Below are 19,965 nucleotides of genomic sequence, written 5' to 3'. Positions count from 1 at the left end.
GAAACAGTTTCTCTGCTTTTTGTCTCTTTTTTCTTATAGCTGCCTTGCCAATTCACTCTCATCCCAGGACCACTGCTCTCTCTATTACCCCTTCTGCCATTCCATCATAGGGGAGATCTAGAGAAGCAAAGATAGTTACTTTGCCAATTTCCCGTGGGTCTAGTTCATTGGACATGGTTTTGCGACCATGAAATGCTGTTTTAATAAAGTTCAAACAGGGAAACTATTGGGACTAAAATKGAATATTTTGGTCAAATCTTTTATCCTAAAGGTAATACAGGAGGGATTTTCTGTAAGAGTGTTGATTACTACTGCGACAGAGGACAGTAAATTTACTTCAGACACGGACCACTTCCAAGACGCTGATATTCATTCCTCAACTCCAGATATGTACGTGTATAAACATGCTTTTTGTTTTCTTCTTGTCTGGTTATTCTTTTCTTTCTTGTACATATTTCGAGTTGAAATGAAGCTTTCTTCACAGGATAACTCTTAACGGAGCTGGRTTTTTACTTTTTCCCCTTATACAAGATTGTAAACCCTAGTTCACATTCAAAGATTTATTGACTCTTTATAGAACTAGAACTAGAAACGAGAGAAGCTGAAGTCATCCTGGTTTTTTTTTTTCCCCCCAGTTAAAAAATGAATTGAATATTCTAATAAATGTATCTCGTAGTGTAGTGCCTGAATTCAGGTATTTAGCCATATTCAGTGAAAACGGCTTATATAGCAAGGCTTGGAAGGAAAGACTCCCTTGCCCGTGGCATGGAAAATAAAACGGAAAGAAAAACTGAACGGCACGGAATCGATGTGTGATTTCCATCAGAGGGACGAAGGCGGCAATGCCGAACTCCGGCGCTCTCTCTTCCCCTCAGCCGCCTCGGCGTAGCACGAAGCTGACAGGCAGAATGAAGCGTCAACCTGCAACTACAGCTCCCATCAGTCCGGGCGCGGGGCTGCCGCGCCTGCCGGGGCCGCTGCCCGAGTCGCTGCCTTTGCCGGAGCCGCCGGCGCGGAAGCGGCCGCCTCGTGATTGTCACCATCCGCACCGCCCCGCAGCCAAAAGGGCGGGAGCYGGGGAACGCTCRGCTCGGCCCCGCAGCCASAAAGGGCGGGAGCCGGGGRACGCTCGGCYCGGCCCCGCAGCCCGGCGGCTTGGGGTTGGCTGTGGGTGCCGGGGCCTTCTTCGGGCGCTGGCGCCGCGGTCGCGCCTCCCTCTCTCCCTCCCTCCCTCCCTCYTTGCAAGATGGCGGCTCCGTTGGCGGTAAATTCGGGTAAGAGCAATCTGAGCGTAGGGCTGCGGCCTCGGCCCCGGCCTCTCCTGTGTCTCTCCCCGCGGCCATCCCGCTCCCCGGCCGCCGCCGGTCCCTCGCCTCTCCTCCGAGCCCGCGGAAGCGGGGCCGGCCGCTCTGGGAAGGCCGGGCTCGGGGAGGCGGCGAGGCAAGGCCCGAGCGGGCGGAGGTGTGCGGGCAGGCGGTGTGAGAGCGGCKTCCCGTGCGGCGGTACCCGGGCTCGGGCCGCGGAGAGCTTCCCGGCGATGGGGCTCCGCGGTCAGGGCTACCGCCGCGCCTGGCTGTTCCTGGCGGGGAGTCACCAGGCAGCGACGGCCTCCTTGGTTAGAGAGGACTGTGCTAACTCTGTGTACGCCTGGCTACGCATCACTTCGGTATTACATTCATATCTTAATGCTGTGTGCTGTAAGAGGCAAAAGAGAAATACACCCGGAATTTTCCAAGTGGTACACACGGAGTCTGGAAATGTGGAGCTGGTTTCTCATCCAYTGAGTGTTGCTGAGGTCTAGACCATCAGGATTATCCATGTTTTTTTAAGATCCTGTCACAAGGAGCAGTTTTGGGTTACAAAGAGAGCACGTGTCCGGTAAAACTAATACAAAATTAATTGCTAGATAATCAGAGAATAACTTCAGACGTCATCTGGTCCAATGCATCGTCTTCCTCCCCCCCACAAAGCAAGGCCTGCTCAATCGGGTACTTCAGTGCCTTATCTGAACTTTGAAACTCATGGGAATGAAGAGTCTCCAAGAGACCTCATTGGACCTCTGTTCCAATGTGTGCCCACACTCAGCGGTTTTTTTTCCCCTGATGGCTAATTGGAAGTTTTGTTACCGCAGCTTGTGTCAGTTGCTGCTCATCTTCTTCTGAGGTAACTCTGTCTCTGCTTTCTATGTATAGTGCCAGTCAAYAGAGAAAAATAAGCCCCTATCTTTAGCCTTCTTTTTGTAAGACTGAACCAGGTCAGTTCTTTCTCAGCCTCTCATTCATCCAGTTCTCTGTCTCACTATTTCAGTGTCTTGCTCTGAGGAGCCCAAGACTAGGCACTCCACTGAGATGCCCGTATAATCACTTATCTGCATCTGCTGGCCACAGCTGTCAGTACAGCCTGGAGCCTGCAAGCAGCCTTTGCTGTGATCGTGTGCTGCTGACTGGTGTTCAGCTTCCTGCCTGCCTGGACACTTGGGTATTTTTCTGTAAAGCTGCTCTCTAGCAGCTTCCTTGGTCCCCAGCCTCGGCTGTGAATTTGTGTTGGATGCAAGATGTTGTATTTGCTGTTGTTCARCTTCATTAGGTTAGCAGAAAGAGAGTGGAGACCCTGTGAAAAACAGTTGTCACTTGAGTATAGGCCAAAAGATCTGTAAATAAGGGTTTGTATGTCAATAGTGATGGTTAATAGTGTTAATTCTAGTTAATAGAATTAAAACCTCCATTCCTGTGTCAAGCAAGGAACAAATTTTACAGAGAAGATATTTTGATCTCACTGAAGGGATTGCATCCCTGTAGCCTCACAGAAAAGTAGTAATAAAGCAAAGACTCTTCATTTGAACTATGACTTTTCTGAAGTGAAAATTGGAGTAGTTCAAATTAAACTATTTTATAAGTTACATGGCAAGAGAGTCTATAGCCTTAAAATTACAAAAACGAGGGGAAGAAGGAGTTATTTATGRGAAATAAGAGAAAAAAGGAGATGTGGCACTAAAACTAGTGAAGATTTTGCTTTTTGTTATAGTATATGGTTTGTGGGGACAGACATATCATGGTTRAGTCAATAGCTTGGCAAAAAAGTTAAGCGTCAGTTGCAATTGTTGCCAAAAGAAGCAGCTCAGCCTGTGCTTCCTTGCTGTCCCTGACAGCATGGTAAACCTTACTAAAAATGATAGTAATAGAACAGCTTAAGTGGGGAAAAGTTAGCATGGTTGCTAAGTCCAACCTCTTCCCATCCCAGGTGCTTATTTCTCTGCAGTAATCCATCTTTGTGCCATTGCAGAGCAAACTGGGTTGTAGATGTGATCCTGCTGAAAATAAATTTKTTTTTGGATTAGGTTTTGGTTAGAGAAGTTATATCCTTAATTTGTTCTAATGCCTTACAGTGCATGTGTTTCATTTGGTGCAAAGCAATTATGTGGAAGGGACAARTGCAARCACGGGAAGTAGTTGAACAGCTTTTGGCAGGCACTGTGGTTTGCTGCTGGTGTTTGTTGGACTCGGTAGTGTAGTAAGAGGGAAAAGACAGTTTCGAGAGGAAATAGAGCTCTGAACTCTGAAGTTATGTGGTAGTGCTAGTTATAGCTGAGAGAAATTATACATCCAGTAGTAGCTATTTCTAGGCAGGGGTAACATTTTATGAGTTAAAACACTGATGCTCAGAGAAGGCAAATAGGTCCCTTTTATACAGGTTGCTCTGATACAGCCATACTGGCACTGCTAAATGTATTTTCTCAGTCATTTATAAATTCACGTGAAGCATGAATGTCTTCACCCTTTTAAGTGTGCAGACTTCACCATTTAAGTGTGACAGTCTTTGATCTGACATTGTAGAGGTACTTTGAAGCTTATGAGATTTGCCTTTTGATTGTTGGGAGGGTTATCAATTTTAGTTTGAGTAACCAAAGAAGTTTTTTCTCTCTTAGCAGAGAATGTTCTTCTCTGATTACCRAGGCAGGATTTTACACTCCTTCCAGATGACTAGCTCAGTACACACTGGTTCATCTCTGACAAGGGTGATTTAAGTAGCTTGCTTTTGCTTAAACTGCTTTTCATTTCCCAACTTGCTCACTCAAGTAGTAATCTTTGGAAATGGTTGAAACCAGTTTTCTTCAGCCCTCTGCTGGAATGCAAGAGTACTGTATATTTTTGTTTGATGGGTTGTTTACCTAAGAGTAAAGGTAGTCCTTTTCTGGAATGTTCTGTAGAAGTGGTAGAGTCACAGTCCTGGAGGGATTTAAAAGATGTGTAGATGTGGCACCTGGAGACATTGTTTAGTGGTGGACTTGGCAATGCCACATTAATGCTGAAATTCAATGATCTTAAAGGTCTWTTCCAACCTAATACCTGTAAGTATCCTCATGACTTTCAGCACCAGAATTCAGGTGCCTACATCATAATTTTGGTTTTTTGGCTCCCTAAATGCAATTAAGTTTTATATCAGATCATCATTGGTGTGGATTTTTTTGTTGTTGGGGTTTTTTTTTTTGGTGTTTTTTTTAAAGTTTTTTTTTTGTTTTGTTTGTTTGTTTTGGGGGGATTGTGGCTTAAGAAAGGAAAATACACTTTTCTTGATGGGTGTAATGGTATATTTAGATGCCAAGAGTAACAGTAAACTAAAAAAGAGTCTTCTTATTGAGAACAGTGTATAAATMATTTGTTTTCTTCCTTTCTCTATTTCAAATACATTGTTTTATTTCTTCTTTCAGCTGCAAGCTTGTGGGGTCCATATAAGGACATATGGCAGACTGTAATGAATGCCATTTGGAAAAGGCAACCTGAAGCTGTTCATCGTCTTGACCAAGTTTTAAAGAAGCACAAATCTGATTTCATTTCTCTCTTCAGAAATCCGGTACTGGGCTMATGCTGTCTCCTGGAATGAGTTGGAGAGTTGATGATTTATTCTGTCTTATACTGTTGTCTTACGTGCCACTTTAGACTCTGACCATTTTTTTCATGTGATATTTTTACAGTACATAATACAGATGTGTAATACCCATCTTGTTCTGCTGTAAGAATACAAATAGCTTGAATAATACATATTATTTTGTGTCTTATACAGGATGATTTAATGTATGATGTATATTTTTCTCTCATTATTTGAGTGCTGTTTTGAAAGGAATAGTAAAAGTATCTGATGATTATCAGTCAATGTATTAACTTTTTTTGTTGCTCTTGTGTGTCTGAAATAAAACACAAAACTGTTTTGTCTGTTTTTGCTCGTGTTTCAGTCAGATTAACAAAGACAAAACACATGAACCTAAAAAATACAGAATGTGTCTTTTTAGGAATGCCAGATGATGTGAAAAAACTCCCTGTTTCTTGGCTGGTGGATAATAAGATAGTAACTAGAAAAATGTGTTCTTTCAGTGGTGTTACTTCTCTAATAGTAGATGGKTTTTTTTAACTGATAGATCAGAAAATTAACAATCAGTTATAGAGTTTCATCAGTATATTTTAGCATCTCAGTTTAATGGAAAAAGAATGATGTAGAAAATAGTTGCGAGTAACAGCAGTTTTGGTCAACAACCCAGATGTCTTTCACTGAGTTGATACCAATTCCTGCTGAGAATTATATCAAAGTTTACTCTCAGTCTCTGTTATTTTGAGTAAACTAAGTGTCACTTAGTATTGTATAAGATTATTTTTCATATATTCCCACAAAGAGGCCACTGCTGTCCAAGCATGAAGCATTTTTAGGATGCTTTTACTATCTCTGTTTAAAAACACTGTTTTTATGATGACAACTTAACCTGACAGGWSKRWRWYWGTGAGGAAGAATTAATGTGTAATGCTTTTTTCAGTATTTGATTTTGCCAYTTTGAGTAACTTCCGATGCTTKTTTCTCTTGCAGCCAAAAAATGTTCAGCAACATGAGAAAATTCAGAAAGCAAGCACAGAAGGAGTTGCTATCCAGGGTCAGCAGGGAACTAGGCTTTTGCCAGAACAGCTCATCAGAGAAGCATTTATCCTCAGTGACCTCTTTGATATTGGAGAGTTGGCAGCTGTTGAACTCCTTCTAGCTGGTGAGAAGGGAAACCATTTAAGAGCTGGAGAAATGTAGCTTAGATAGGGTCTTCTTATTTAAGTGTATGTTTAGTGTGAATGCATRATGCAGTGAAGGCCTTAGCTTCCTAACACAGAATGTTCTTAAAAAGGAATCTATTCTCATTGTAATGTCATATGATAGCAGTGTTCTGAACCCTAATGCTTGTACACTCAGCTATTGCAAAAGGGKGGATATTCTGTGGAGATCTTATGATATACTTTATCATTGAATTTAAAGATAACTAAAATATATTTGAGAATTGTTCCATAAATTAGTGTAAAATACACTGATTCTTCCACTTACACAGTAGTTATACATTGCTGCGTGACTCTGTAATGTAATAACTGCTTAGTGAGAGAAGTATTCTAGAGAATGACATGTTCTTTCCAGGTACAAGATTGATTTTAAGTTATTAAGTTACAATTTTTAATTATCATTACTGGCTACTRTTCATCATTAACTTGAAAAATTAGTTAAAGAAGTAACTTGAAGATCAGTCACCTTTGGAAAACCATCTTCAAGTCAGCCTCACTTTCTATTTTCAACTTGAATTTTCTTTRTAATTTCAGATAGAAAATTTAATTTTGAATAAAAAATATTTCTATGATAATTAGCTGAAATTGATTATTGAGATGGGTACGTATTAGTGGCAAGCACCATTCGGACTAGGATGTTTATGGACTTGAACTTCCAAAAAAAATTCTTGGATGTTTTAGTAGTTGGATATTAATTTTACCCGTAGTGCCCAAAATATCTGGAGTTTCTTTTATGTGYCTGAAACAAATCAAAATGACAGTGAATAACCACAGTTACTTTGAATACAAGACTTGTATTTGAATTAGCAATACAAAGATATAGAGCTGTTTTCAGGGTGTATATGCTCAGCTTTCTTTGACTATTCTGTGCATTTTTATTCACTAGGAGAACACCAGCAGCCKCATTTTCCTGGGCTTACAAGAGGTCTAGTGGCAGTTCTGTTGTACTGGGATGGAAAAAGATGCATTGCCAATTCACTACGAACCCTCATCCAGTCACGCCAAGGCAAGACATGGACATTAGAACTCAGGTCTGTATCAGGGCAATGAGCTCATGTTTTTAGGACTAATTAGACTAATGTGACAGTCAAATGTGCTTGCTTCTCATAACCTGATGCAGCTGCTTTCATGTTTGTTTTTTAAGCATAATAAWTTTTTGCACATATRTTTATTGGATTATRAGGTTRTCTATTTTGCTTTCAGTTTTTTCAAGCTACTTCAACTTTTGGCAGTTTGTTGCTTCAGGCACTCTCCCAGTCATTGTTGCTCTGACTAGTGGTGATCTCTCAGTATTTGAGAACCCTGCTGTGTTTTGACTTTCAGTGTACTGCAGAAGAGAATTGTTCTTCTGCCTTTACTTGAAAGGGATGTACAATTTCTGGTTAACATTAYATGCTAGTATTTTTTGCCTTGAAAAAGAAAGCAGTGCACACTGCTTGCTTTCAACGCACTATGATTCCTTGGCTAAAGAAAGATGAAAAGATGTGTTCTAGTGTAAATATAAATTCTGAGTGTAATATCTGGACAGTTGCATTTCCTAGTGAAAAAGAGGCTGTGAGTTTGTGAGTTRTATGCTTGTGAGTTATATATAGTACTTTTTCCTTTAATAGAAATCTTAACTAGCTATTCCCTGTTGTATTCTCATATTCCATGTTCTTGAACCTAGAACTACCCTAAGACTTTGTATCCATTCAGCATAATGTTTTGAGAGGGCACTGCTTACTCAATGGAAGTTTAGTTGCTCTCTGCATATAATTTATTTGTAAATTTTCTTGTCATCAAATACATTTGATGGGATTCATTATTATGGGCTTCTTTGTGACTGGGAAAGTACGATTAATTATTAAATTTATATTCTTTCCATTACAGTCAGGAGTTAATTTCCATGACAACACGCTTTACAGATGACCTAATGGAGCAGGGCTTGACTCAGAAGATCCTTACACTTGTGTCTCACATTGATTTGAACAATGAATTTGATAAACTCCAGAGAGAGCGAGGATTGGGCAGTGAGAAACATCGCAAAGAGGTAAAATTCACCAAGTGTGAATGTTCTTCTGTGTTACTCAGCACATTAGAATAGAGTTAGACACCAGAGAGCTCTTCACCTTTGCAGAAAGTTTGCTACTGTCTGAGAGATCACAGTTACTGCTCCACACTTCATGCAATGTCAGTGTGGGATTCACATTGCATCCTGCATTTCTGTTTTGCTGTTGCTCCCAGATGCTAGCTCATACCTTATTTTTAATGAATTGTAACAGTAAAAATGTAAGCCTAATATTTACACTATGTGTCAGTTTCTTGGGTTTTTTTCTCCTAATTCTAAAGCCTGTGTTTTAAATTACCTCCTTTCAGCACTATCCTTAGCAGCACCATTGGCATAAGAAAAGTGAACTAATTCACAAATTTTTAAAAAAGATTGAAGCCAAGTTGAGTCAGGGAAATAATTCTCTTACTAATTCAATTGTGTTAATATGAACAGAAGCATTTCTAAGAGTCAAGTGAGAATTGCTTGAGAATGCATTCTCATTTTTGTAATTCTTGAACTTAATTTACACAGTACTAACTGCAACCTATCTTCTCCAGCAGGAAGATTTAAAATATTAYTATTTTAATTTTTAAAATTCTTTTTAATGGGTGATCTGTCTAAAAATCATTCTGTGTAATAATAGATCAATTTATTTTCCACCAAACGAAGAACTAGTCTTACGCTTTCGCTATGAATCTAAAACTGTGGAAAGAATATCCTTCTCATTTACTTTAAATTACCTTAATTTACCTTAGTTTTACCTTAAGAGTCATCTTTTGGGGCAAGGGGAAGATTGACTGTATCTRGGATATCTACCAGTGAGTTTGTGTATTTAGAGGCAGGAAATGTATGATAGATTTGCAGCTGTGTAAATTTCATGTAGATTGATGTCTGCTGACCTCAACAGGGATGTTGGTTTGCATGTAGTCATATTCCCTGGTATCTACTCACACCTGTCATGAAATACATGGGAATACGAATGCAGTTGACAAGAAGTGTCCTCTTGTTTAACAAATAAATCCAATGGTTTCTGTAGCTGTTCTCTTTAGAGTTGTTTTTAACTTAAGCCAGTCATAATGATTGACTGAGAAGGACAGATTGAACATGTTACCAGAATATGTATATTCACTTTTTTTTTTTTTTTTTTTTTTTTTTTTTTTTTTTTTTTTTTTTTTTTTTTTTTTNTGGTTTATCTATTAAAGGTTTCTGATCTCATTAAAGAATGCCGACAGTCCTTGGCTGAAAGTCTCTTTGTCTGGACCTGTCAGTCACCACTGAGTAAGGATGACACTCTACTCCTCATAAGTTACCTGGAGAAGGTAACAGTGGAGGCCGATGGCTCGTTGGACGGCGTGAACTTGTCTCTTCTCATGGCTCTCCTTTACTGCTTTGATGTTAGCTTTTTGGAACAAGGTGCAGAGGATCGTGAAGGTAATGCTGGCAACTTTCCCAGAGGTTACATTGTACAGATGGATAAATGCTTGTTTAAGCAATTTTATTATTGATCAGTAACAAACTGGTAGGATTTTGCTAGTGTTTTTTCACATTTACTGGGTGTTAGTTTTGTGTTTGTTTTTGTTGTTAAAGACTTGATGCACCGGCTCCCTCTGCTAGCAGAAAGACAATACATAGCAACGATCCACACTCGGCTTCAGGAGTCTCAGCCCTGGAAATTACCAGGATTGCAAGCTACTGTTAGATTAGCCTGGGCGCTGACATTACGAGGAATATCCCAATTCTCCGATGTGACAGGTAAATTACCCTAAAGTTCAGTTGCTGCGCATTAGTATTCAGAGCTTGCAACTGGTGTAAGTCAAAGGACCTATTACCTTTCTGAAGTGTTATTATTTGCCTTTAAGATAAAAGTTATTATTAACACTTCTTCAAAGCTTTCTCTGTATGTGAATTTGGTTATTGAGGATTGAATTGTTCTGACATGTACACAGATATAGAAGTAATTAGCTATCAGAAGTAATAGTGCCTCACTGAAGTGAAAGAGATTTTAATGTACTGTAAAATTCAAAGATTTTATTCTCAATTCTAGTATCATTTGAACGTTTAAATTCAGAATAGATTCCTGATTAGTTATTTTTACATCTGTAAGTGTTAGACCTCAGTCCTTGTGAGGATGAATCTATTCATAATTTTCTTTTTTCCTCTCTGAACTTCACAAGCTTTCCAGATTTCTATTAGGTCAAAATTGAGTCTACTCGAAAATATCTATTAAAGAAAATGCAAACATTATAATTTCTATTTAATTGAGGTTGGTTTGTGATTCTTGACTGCCTTAGATTTTTTTTGGGTAAATGGATATGATCTCTAGCATTTATGAAAGAATAAAGTAGAGGTCATCATCTGCCATTAATTTGCCTTTTTTTTCAGTCTAGTGTCTGTATGGTAGAAAAAACAGAGTTGATAGAAGCATGTAAATTTGCATGTCAGCTGTGTATCCTGAAATATATTTGTTTGGTAACAGATCATTGTTAYTTACCTTTTCCCCTCTTGTGAATCTTGTTGCCCAGCTCTTGCAGAATTCACTGAGGCAGATGAGGCAATGGCAGAGCTAGCAATTGCTGATTATGTTTTCCTGTTCCTGACTGAATCTGTTGTGGCGTCTGAAAATTTCTACCAGGAGGAATTTTATATTCGCAAAATTCATAACCTTGTCACAGACTTCCTTGCACTCATGCCAATGAAAGTAAGTTCTGTGAATAGCAGTTACAGAGAAATCTTCTCTATTTCTAATATTTGGACAAGGTAGCATAAARATGCAGACGTGACCCTCAGCTTGAGGTCTGCAGTTCAGAAAACTTGTTCACTTTATAGAAGACATATTGTTCGCAGTTTGTTTTTCACACTGAAGTTTTTAAAACACTTCAGTGTGGTGAGATTTTCAAAACAAGCTTTCATGGTGGTACTGGTGTTTGGTTCACACAATTAAAATTTAAATGAATGCTGAAATTGATGCGTGTGGGTATTGATTTTTTTTTCTTTTGATACAGACAGTAGTATAACCTAAATTAACTTACAGTTATTGTACCTAATTTTTAATTTCTTCGTTTATTAATAGTGTTTTCCATATTTTAAGGGAGGGAATCTTCTTTTTCTGTAGTATCCATTGTTGGGTAAATAAGCAACTTTTCAGTATAAGAGAAMTGCAACAAAAGGGTTTTTAAAAAAATTGTGACCCTTTCATTTGTGCAAGATCCTTGTAATTTGATATGGAAAAATTAAAATTCTATTAAAATACTTCTATTTAATTGATAGAGCTTTGTTTTGTGACCTTCATTGTATTGAGCTGTGGTAGGAGTTGCCAAATAGTTACTTTTTTCAAAGTGCAAAAAGAAGGATTTAAAAACAAGATTTTGTTCATTGTAACTTCACRAAATGTGAACATTGTCAGGAAAAACAGTATTTGAGCCTCATGAATCTTTAAGGGCATATATGAACATGTAGACTGCTTTGAGGTTTTATCCTAATTTATTTCTAATCTGTTGGTGTTGCACGTTGTTTTCTTAAACTGTCTTTTTAGCTCACAGAATATCCATAGAATAAGGATAACATCWGTTCCATCTGGTTCATATTGATAAATTACAGCTCTACTTCTGCTGCCATGGCTGCCTGCACACAGCACTTACATGTTTTTAACAGGCTTTGGGCATCCTTTGAAATATGTACACAATGGTGATTTCTATAATAAAGGCACAGTAGCCCTAAGAATCTTTTGAATATGTGGGGAATATGTGAGGTGTATTATATGGGATTCCCTGAAACGATCAGGTTCCAAGTTTGGAACTGGGGACTTTATTTGAAGCAGTTCTTCATTGAATGCTGGTGTTGTACAAAAGAAGTGACTCCTTTTAATTATGCAAGTTTTTATTAAGGAGATATAAGGTAGATTTTTGAATGGAAATGGCTGGAGACTGAAGTTTCTGCTGTATTAGATTTAGAACAGATGTGACCCTGTCTCCTGAACTGCCTGAAAGTCCCAAGGCTGTTACTTGATTTTTTGGTAGATCTTATCTCCATTGCATTATGGACTTGGGTGCTTTACTCTGGGAAGAATATTTCTTTGCCATTTCAGGTGGTTTTTTTGTGTATGTGGGTTTTTTTGTTGGATTTTTTTTTTTGTGTGTTTTTTTCTTTGTGGCTTGGTGATGGTGGTGGTGGTGGTGAAGTCAGGAAAAACTCCTGTGATATAATTTCAGGCTTTTGCTATGCACTGAGGGCTTTGCCGTTAAGAAAGTGATTGACTAGAACTTTGAGTGCRAGCTCTTGTAGGAGAGAGAAGATTGAAAAAATAGAAAATTTAATATTCCTTTCATGCTTGTGCAAGTACATTTGCTTTCTAAGTTTTCATAGGCTGTATAGACAATACTATTATTTCTGTTCTATTCATTCTTAGCTAAATATAGCCCACTGTTTTTTTTCCAATTCATAAATCCTATAGGTGAAACAGCTGAGAAATCGTGCTGATGAAGATGCTCGCATGATCCACATGAGTATTCAAATGGGTAAYGATCCACCTATTTCCCTTCGAAGAGATCTGGAGCACTTGATGCTTTTGGTAAGTCTATTTTCTTGTAAATTATTGTGGCWAATAACGATTTTAACTTTCATTTTTCATCTGAAAACCTGTATCTGAATGAGACCATATGGTGTTGGATCTTTCTCTTTTGAGGTTAATATTTTTTTTCTCTTAAGTATGGACATTTCTCTAATTTGTCATATAAATGAATTAATTTACTACCTTACTTTCTGATGTTAATGTCATGTCATTATTTTCTAGTTAGTGAATACTGCATTGTTTCTTATGTTTGAACGTTTTAGAGGTTTTACCCCACCGTGAATTAGTCTGATAAATAATTGAAATGTTTAAATTATYCTTATGTATTAATATATTTGTAATYAGAATTTTGGAAGACTGTTTTGTATTTGYTATAGAGTAGGTTTGGTAAGGTAACTCCTTTGAGGCTGGTGGAATTGCAAATTCCCTGATTTCATTAGAGTTTTGAGCATAACTGTAGATTTAAAAGAAAKATTTTCTGTCATATTTTTAATAAAATAAAATCAAAACAAAATAAAATGGAAATAAMAATAATTATGTTTGTTTAARTATTAGCTATTARGGTTACTTGACTGCACTTCCAAAAAAATCAATATTGGAAAACAGATTTACATATTTAACTGAGATGTTTTATATTTTTTAATAACTTTAAAACTTGTATTTCTTGTCTTTTCCAAYGACACTCCTTTAGATTATAGGACATTAGCAGGAAAATTTGTAATGAAATGCTTTCTTAAGCAGCTCAGAGGGATATAGTAAACTTAAATGAAGAACTAGAATAAAGATTTAGTCAGAAATTTGTATGTKTAGATAACAGGTAAGGTTTCTAATTATGATACTGGCTAACTTGTAAAATTAATATGTAAAAGTAGGCATATGGTTATTTATGGAGAAATGGYGTTGTTTCTTTAGCAATGATTTAATCCATAATGATCAGATGGAAAGTTATTAAAGTTTCACTGATAYGTGCATTTTTAATTTCTCTCTGGTTGTCACTTGTGATACTTGTTATTTAGAAGCTGTCATTTTCACAGACTTTKAAGAACTAGAACACCAGCTGTAGGATGCTTTGCTTCTCAGATGTGTTTAGCTAATATAGAAGCAGTGCYTCTTGTTGAAGTAATTATTTTTTCTTCCTGTAGTTGATACTTTTCTAATATCTTCCTTTTTCTGATAGATTGCTGAGTTGTATAGGAAAGACCCCTTTAATATGGAACTTGCTCATGAGTACTGGTGTCCRTCGGAGCCCTTGCAGACATCCACCATCATGGGGTCCTATCTTGGAGTAGCTCACCAGCGACCTCCTCAGCGACAGGTTATCTAGATTTTCTTGTGTAATTGCTGGTAACTTGAAACTAAAGTAACAAAAACCTCCGAGGCGACTAATTTTTTGGTGTCCTTGTTACAGATAGCCTCTAAGAAGACCTTTCCTTTTTCAGTGACTTACCTGCATGTGTCCTTCTCTGCCCAGCATGGTKGTTGTTGCTTGCCCTAAAAGGAGCTAATGCCAGTCATTCATGGTTGTCAGAAAACTCAGCAAGAAAGAGTACTAACAAACCTCTGTGAAAAGGTTTAGGTTTGATTTGTTACAGCTGCTGTATGGATTCTGATAGTWCTCTTGTGTTTTTTGTCTGATTACTTCTACATGCCTTTTTCATGTAACTGAGAAGTGAAATTCCTTAACTATAATAAAAAAAAAATTAATTAACTGCAGTCGATAGTATTTTAGGGGTAAAAAAATCCTAGGAGTATTTTAATTATTTAAAGCCCAAAAATTATAGTCCATGAAAGACAGAACTTTAAATAAGAATGAAAAAACTGTCTAAACAGATAAGGCAGACATTCCAAAAACACTTTGGATACCTGGGGTGCTGTCATCCCTCACTGCTTTTTGAAGGACTGTGCAGTGTTAGGCAAAACCTAGTATGAGACAAATTAGACACATCCCAGCCAGAATACTGGCAACTTAAATTCGGGCCAGATGTGATCTTCAAGCAGCCTAATATGACCCTGAAAGGAACCATTGAGTGTGTGAGTTACTATGCAGGTATATGACAAGCACAGTGAATTCTTTCCTGGTAGTACTTAACTTGTACTGTGAGATGAGCGAGTAATACTGCTGTGGAGCATTTGGTAGCTGAAGTAAATTTTATCACTAGAAATACAGAGCTGGAAAGTTAGTATACTTTGCAGTCACTTGAGTTATTTTGTTTAATTCCTCTTTCAAACATGTCTGACTGAATAGGCCAGTCTGCAAAGGAACTTCTTTTCAATTTGAGTTGTCATTCTACCCGTCTACCCTGCCCTGATTACATTAGAATCTGTTTTCTGACTTTGCTGCCTCATGTTTTCCTAAAATACTCAGATTTGCCTTTTTTCTTTTAATACTGATCTTTATTTGTTCTAGGTTGTCTTGTCAAAGTTTGTTAGGCAAATGGGAGATCTACTTCCTTCCACAATATACATCCCATACTTGAAAATGCTGCGGGGACTGGCTAGTGGGCCGCAGTGTGCTCATTACTGCTTTAGTTTGCTAAAAGTCAATGGCAGTAGTCATGGTAAGAAAAGTGACACTTCAGCTCTTTCTCCTTTTCTTTCAAAAAGTGCTATGACTCATTTGACATAAATTGTGGCTTCATATTTTTAACATTTCATTATTAGTACAAAAATGAAAATGGAAGCTTTACTTGAAAGTGTAATCTGAAAAAAATAACCCTTGACAGATAAGGTAGTTAGATGTCTGAGCACCCTAGCAAGCAAATCACCTAATTTAAAAAAAACCCTGTGTCTTAACAGTATAAGATATGCAGAATATCAGTGTTGCTTATTATAAAACAAAGAATGAATAATGTCTTAAAGTTAGCTATATTTACAAAATATACAGCGTAACTTTCCTGAGCTGACTTTGTTCTGAAGCACATCATTAAGTTAGAATTTTTTTATACATRTAACATAATAGCACTTTCTCAAAGTAAGATATGCTGGTCAGTCCTTTTTTTTGCATTGGTCAAATTGTAAAAAAATCCCTACTTTGAAGATACAAGTAATGCTGCAAATATTCCAATTAATAAAACAGAAAGCTTATTTGTACTGGTTTTTCATATTTGCACCTGTCTCAATTAAAAATTAATAAAATATAAGGAAAATTTCCCAAACCTAAATGAATAATTTTAGAAACAATGACTTTTCTTTGAAGTTCCTCCTTTAGACAAATAAGTTTTCCTTTTAAATTTTGCAACCCTGCTTTTCACCTGCTTTTTTCATAGAAAGAAAATCTTGTTACCTGTTTGTTATTTTTCTAGCGGAAAACATCCAAGGAGCAGGTGGCAGTCCTGTCTCCTGGGAGCATTTTTTCCACTCTTTGATGCTTTATCATGAACACTTAAGGAAAGACTTGCCAAGTGCAGACAGTGTCCAGTATCGTCACCTGCCTCTCCGAGGCATCACACAGAAAGAACAGGATGGATTAATTGCATTTTTACAGCTGACCACYGTTATAGTCAATTGGGTAAGTAATCTTTTGTTGGGTTTTCTTTGTTAATACTTTTATTCCTCGCAAATTGTCATCATACAGCTGTGATGTTCTGCTTGACAAAAATGGTATGTAAGGAAAAGTTGCCTAGCAATTGTCATTTTATTAGTGARCTCCAACAGTATGGGAAGCATTGGGGTATGTATGGAGCTGTAATGACCGAAGACACAGTGCAGGTGAAGCAGAAGGATGATGCCTTTTCCCGTGTTGCTGGTTGCTGATTTTCTTGCTTCCTTGACASTGGTGGTGGTAATAGAGATGTCTTTCAGAAGTGAGGTATATTCACAGTAAATCACTGTGGAGTAGGAAAGTACTTTGCCTTTATTTATGAGTTTGAAAAAGCAGAAGTAATAGTTGAATTCAAACAAAGTGGGAGAATTTTGGCAAGGAAAGTGATCAGATGTGAAACTTGCCTCCAGGATTATGATTTAAAATGTCCCCCAGCCAAGGATGTAAAATGTTTTGAATGAATTGACTGGAAGAAAATTCCAGGAGAATAAAACTGCYATGCATAATTTTGTATTGTAAACTGTGTAATTTTGAATAGTGTAGAATTACACTTTTAAGTATCCACCAGACGGTGCACCGTGAAAGTTCTGTGATACCATGAGATAGCCTTGGTTTTGCTGGCACAAACACAAGACAGATCAGTGAAACCAGATATGTTTATTTAAAAAATCATCTTTGGTGGTGATGAGAAAGAGGTGAACCTGTGTGAGCTGTGATGTCAGCATTGGATATGCATGGCAAAAAGGGAACTCTTAAGACTAACATTTCCTGGCATCATCAAATCATAATCTTCAGTGAAGGTGAATTTATTCTAAGGTTGCAGGGAATTACTGTTTGATGAGGCTAAAGGCTTGCTCYTGTCCAGTGGTTCATCTCAGAGTCTCTAGTGAGCTTACATGAGTGATGATCCTGTTCTTAGACTAAAACAAATTAATSTAAGTTCCTAGCAAATGTCCAGATRCAGTGTGAGTTCAYAGAAATTATATAGAGACAGGAATATATAGAAAGTATGTAATAGAGATATTATTATAATTCCCTCTACCCATGCTTGAAGAAGCTGCTTAGAGTGTAAGTACTTAAAGGCTAATTCCATGAATGTGTGTCTACGAAAAAAAATGGGTTGTTATAAGAAGCTTKTATTATCCAAATAATCTTTCTGTGTGGATAGGCACAATTTTAATATTTTAAGTCTTTATACTTGGCTTTTTGCGTAACTGAAATGGTTGGCTTTGGTATCATCTGCTATTCTTTTGATATTTTGTGTACATTCAAGTACAAATCAGAGTCTTTGGTACTGAACTGTGAATTAAAGATTGTAAAACATGAAAAACCTTCAAAGTAATAATCTGCAGTTACCTTTTCTATTGAACTTCATAGAGTGAGAATGCTCGCTTGGCTCTTTGTGAGCACCCTCAATGGACACCTGTAGTGGTCATTCTGGGACTTCTGCAGTGCAGCATTCCTCCTATTTTGAAAGCGGAGCTATTAAAAACCCTTACTGCTTTTGGAAGATCTCCTGAAATAGCTGCTTCTCTCTGGCAGTCCCTGGAATATACACAGGTATCTTAGGATTTTTGGTGCTTGGAACTGTAGCATCCTAGTTTGTTGAAATTGTGTTGCATTTCCCTTCTAAGTTTTCTTTTTGCTATTGTTGAATAGAATTTTTTTCACCTACTTAATACTTTGGAATGATTTTGAAAATAACAGTATCGCCTCAGAGATCTCATTGGCTGTGCTTATTTTCCCTAAATCTAGGTTTCATGACAGACAGTCCTGCAACTGCTGTCTTATTTTTAAGTGCTAATAAGAGGCCGTACAATAATTACATCCAACTGCCTTTGCTTGCTAATTGTTGATACTCCTTGAAATATACTGTTGTAAGAGATAATGAGGGAAATGTCATTCCCCTACCCAATATAAGACAAAAATCATTAATGTGAAAGCATTTCTGGCCTTTGTTTCATGTAGCAATAAACATGGTTTTGGAAGATGTAAAGCTGGAAGCATACAAATATCAAAGGTACAATACAGCCTCTCAGACAGAATTTTTTTTCTTACTTTTTAAGATAATWTATAAAACCTCTTCTTAAATCTAAAATGTGATGAATATCTTTTACTCCTGATAGAAATGGAGATGCACTTTCATTATGTGAAATGTGTTGTTTTTTTCRTTTCTCTTTCTGTTTTGAAGATATTACAAACTGTGAGAAGTCCAGGCCAGAGACAAGCAATTGGTATTGAGGTAAGAGTTTTCCTTAACGAGGCAGCCTCTCTGATTATCTGAATATGTGTTTGGGAAACACTTGTGAAGGCTGCATCTACTGCTGTGTCCATGGGAAACCATTCTAATAGGTGCTGTTGTTTCACTGCTTTGTAATTTACTTTCAAGCCTGCTTGTAATTTCTGCAAAATTTTATCCATTTTTTGCATCTATTGCTACTTCATACTAGTAACAGAATAGCATCTAAACCCTGAAATCCCTCATGAGCATTTCTTACTRATATTTTCCTAAATTGGACTCACTTTTGTTACATCTTGGTACAGCTCACCTTACTTCCAACAACAGTGGTAAATAAAAGCAAAGTAKATAGATTTTGAGGCGTATCTTCTAGTCCCTCAGAAATGAATGAATGTGTATTGCTGAACTCAAATAACAGTACTGATGCTTTGCTGCTATTKCTCTGTCTATAGTGTGACATAGACAAAAATTCTGCTAAGTTGATTCACTGTAAAGCAATTCTCAGATGATGGTATTACGTTATTTGTTTTCACGTTTCTTCCTCTTCCAAAATCTGTGATTTCTCTCCTGTTTTTGCTGTCKTCCTGGAAAGGTTGAACTGAATGAGATTGAGTCCCGATGTGAGGAATATCCTTTAACTCGTGCCTTCTGTCAACTCATCAGCACTCTAGTGGAGAGCTCRTTCCCAGCTAATTTGGGAGCAGGTCTCCGCCCTCCAGGCTTTGATCCCTATCTCCAGTTCCTCAGGGATTCTGTGTTTCTCCGATTCCGCACCAGAGCTTACCGCAGAGCTGCTGAAAAAGTAATTTTTGTTCAAAAATGTTTTTTTTTTTTCTTAGGATGTAGTTGTTGATGTGGCTTAGTTCTGTTTGAGAAAGCTGTGCAAGTTTCATGCAGCAGAAGTAACCTAGAGCACTTCATAGTGTTTTGATGTTGTAAAYAGGTGATATTTCGACTATTGGTCAGGATATACTTAAAAAAAACCTGTATAAARTATCTCTAAAAAAAAGTTTGTATTCAGGACTTCTATTTGCTGTACAGGATTCTGCAAGTCTACTACATGGCTAATGACTTCTGAACATTATGTGCCCAAATCTAGAAGTCAGATTAGTCCTTTTCACAATATTGCTTTAAAATATTTCTGACTTGCTGAACCAAGGAATTTGGTTTTGTTTTACAATACTTCTGAATGAAAGTAAGTGCTAAACTGTATCCTGGAAGCTAGCTGTTCATGATCTATTCTTAGCAGTATACCCAATAAAAACTCCTTATTGTTTATAGTTTCGATATCCTAATAAATATATTGTATAGTAGAGCCTAAAACAGGTAATAAATCTGTTTCAGCATTCAATTTCATTTCAGAAAGGAAGCTTGGGCTTTYGAATTATTTGGCATGATGAATTATGGTGTTGGTATGATTATCTAATTTTGAAATCCTTGCCATGCTTCTGATCCAGTATATCACTGCACTGTGTGTTGTGTTCTTTGTCATCTTGGTCTTGTTTC

General features: G+C 37.4%; 1 protein-coding gene across 2 annotated transcripts in view; it reads left to right on the top strand.

Annotated features, from left to right (window-relative positions):
* Nucleotides 1–1,112: 1,112 nt before the first annotated feature.
* Nucleotides 1,113–19,965, top strand: part of NUP205 (nucleoporin 205) — a 46,110-nt gene continuing 27,257 nt past the window's right edge. Inside the window, exons 1-15 of one of the 2 annotated variants that reach the window (XM_057386156.1) lie at nt 1,113–1,274; nt 4,709–4,851; nt 5,854–6,025; nt 6,970–7,114; nt 7,953–8,112; nt 9,315–9,543; nt 9,700–9,864; nt 10,635–10,810; nt 12,563–12,679; nt 13,857–13,994; nt 15,087–15,237; nt 15,982–16,187; nt 17,598–17,780; nt 18,412–18,462; nt 19,052–19,261. In XM_057386156.1, the coding sequence (XP_057242139.1) occupies nt 1,247–1,274; nt 4,709–4,851; nt 5,854–6,025; nt 6,970–7,114; nt 7,953–8,112; nt 9,315–9,543; nt 9,700–9,864; nt 10,635–10,810; nt 12,563–12,679; nt 13,857–13,994; nt 15,087–15,237; nt 15,982–16,187; nt 17,598–17,780; nt 18,412–18,462; nt 19,052–19,261 (2,274 nt within the window). In that variant the 5' untranslated portion in view covers nt 1,113–1,246. The remainder of the gene's footprint in view (nt 1,275–4,708; nt 4,852–5,853; nt 6,026–6,969; nt 7,115–7,952; nt 8,113–9,314; nt 9,544–9,699; nt 9,865–10,634; nt 10,811–12,562; nt 12,680–13,856; nt 13,995–15,086; nt 15,238–15,981; nt 16,188–17,597; nt 17,781–18,411; nt 18,463–19,051; nt 19,262–19,965) is intronic. The other variant, XM_057386163.1, reaches the window with a different exon arrangement.

Source organism: Malurus melanocephalus, unplaced genomic scaffold, assembly GCF_030028575.1.
Source record: "Malurus melanocephalus ecotype Western Australia unplaced genomic scaffold, MMel_1.1 scaffold_16, whole genome shotgun sequence".
In the NCBI taxonomy this organism is placed as follows: domain Eukaryota; kingdom Metazoa; phylum Chordata; class Aves; order Passeriformes; family Maluridae; genus Malurus; species Malurus melanocephalus.
Note: the sequence above shows the minus strand (reverse complement) of the source record. Positions and strands in the feature narration are given on the sequence as shown.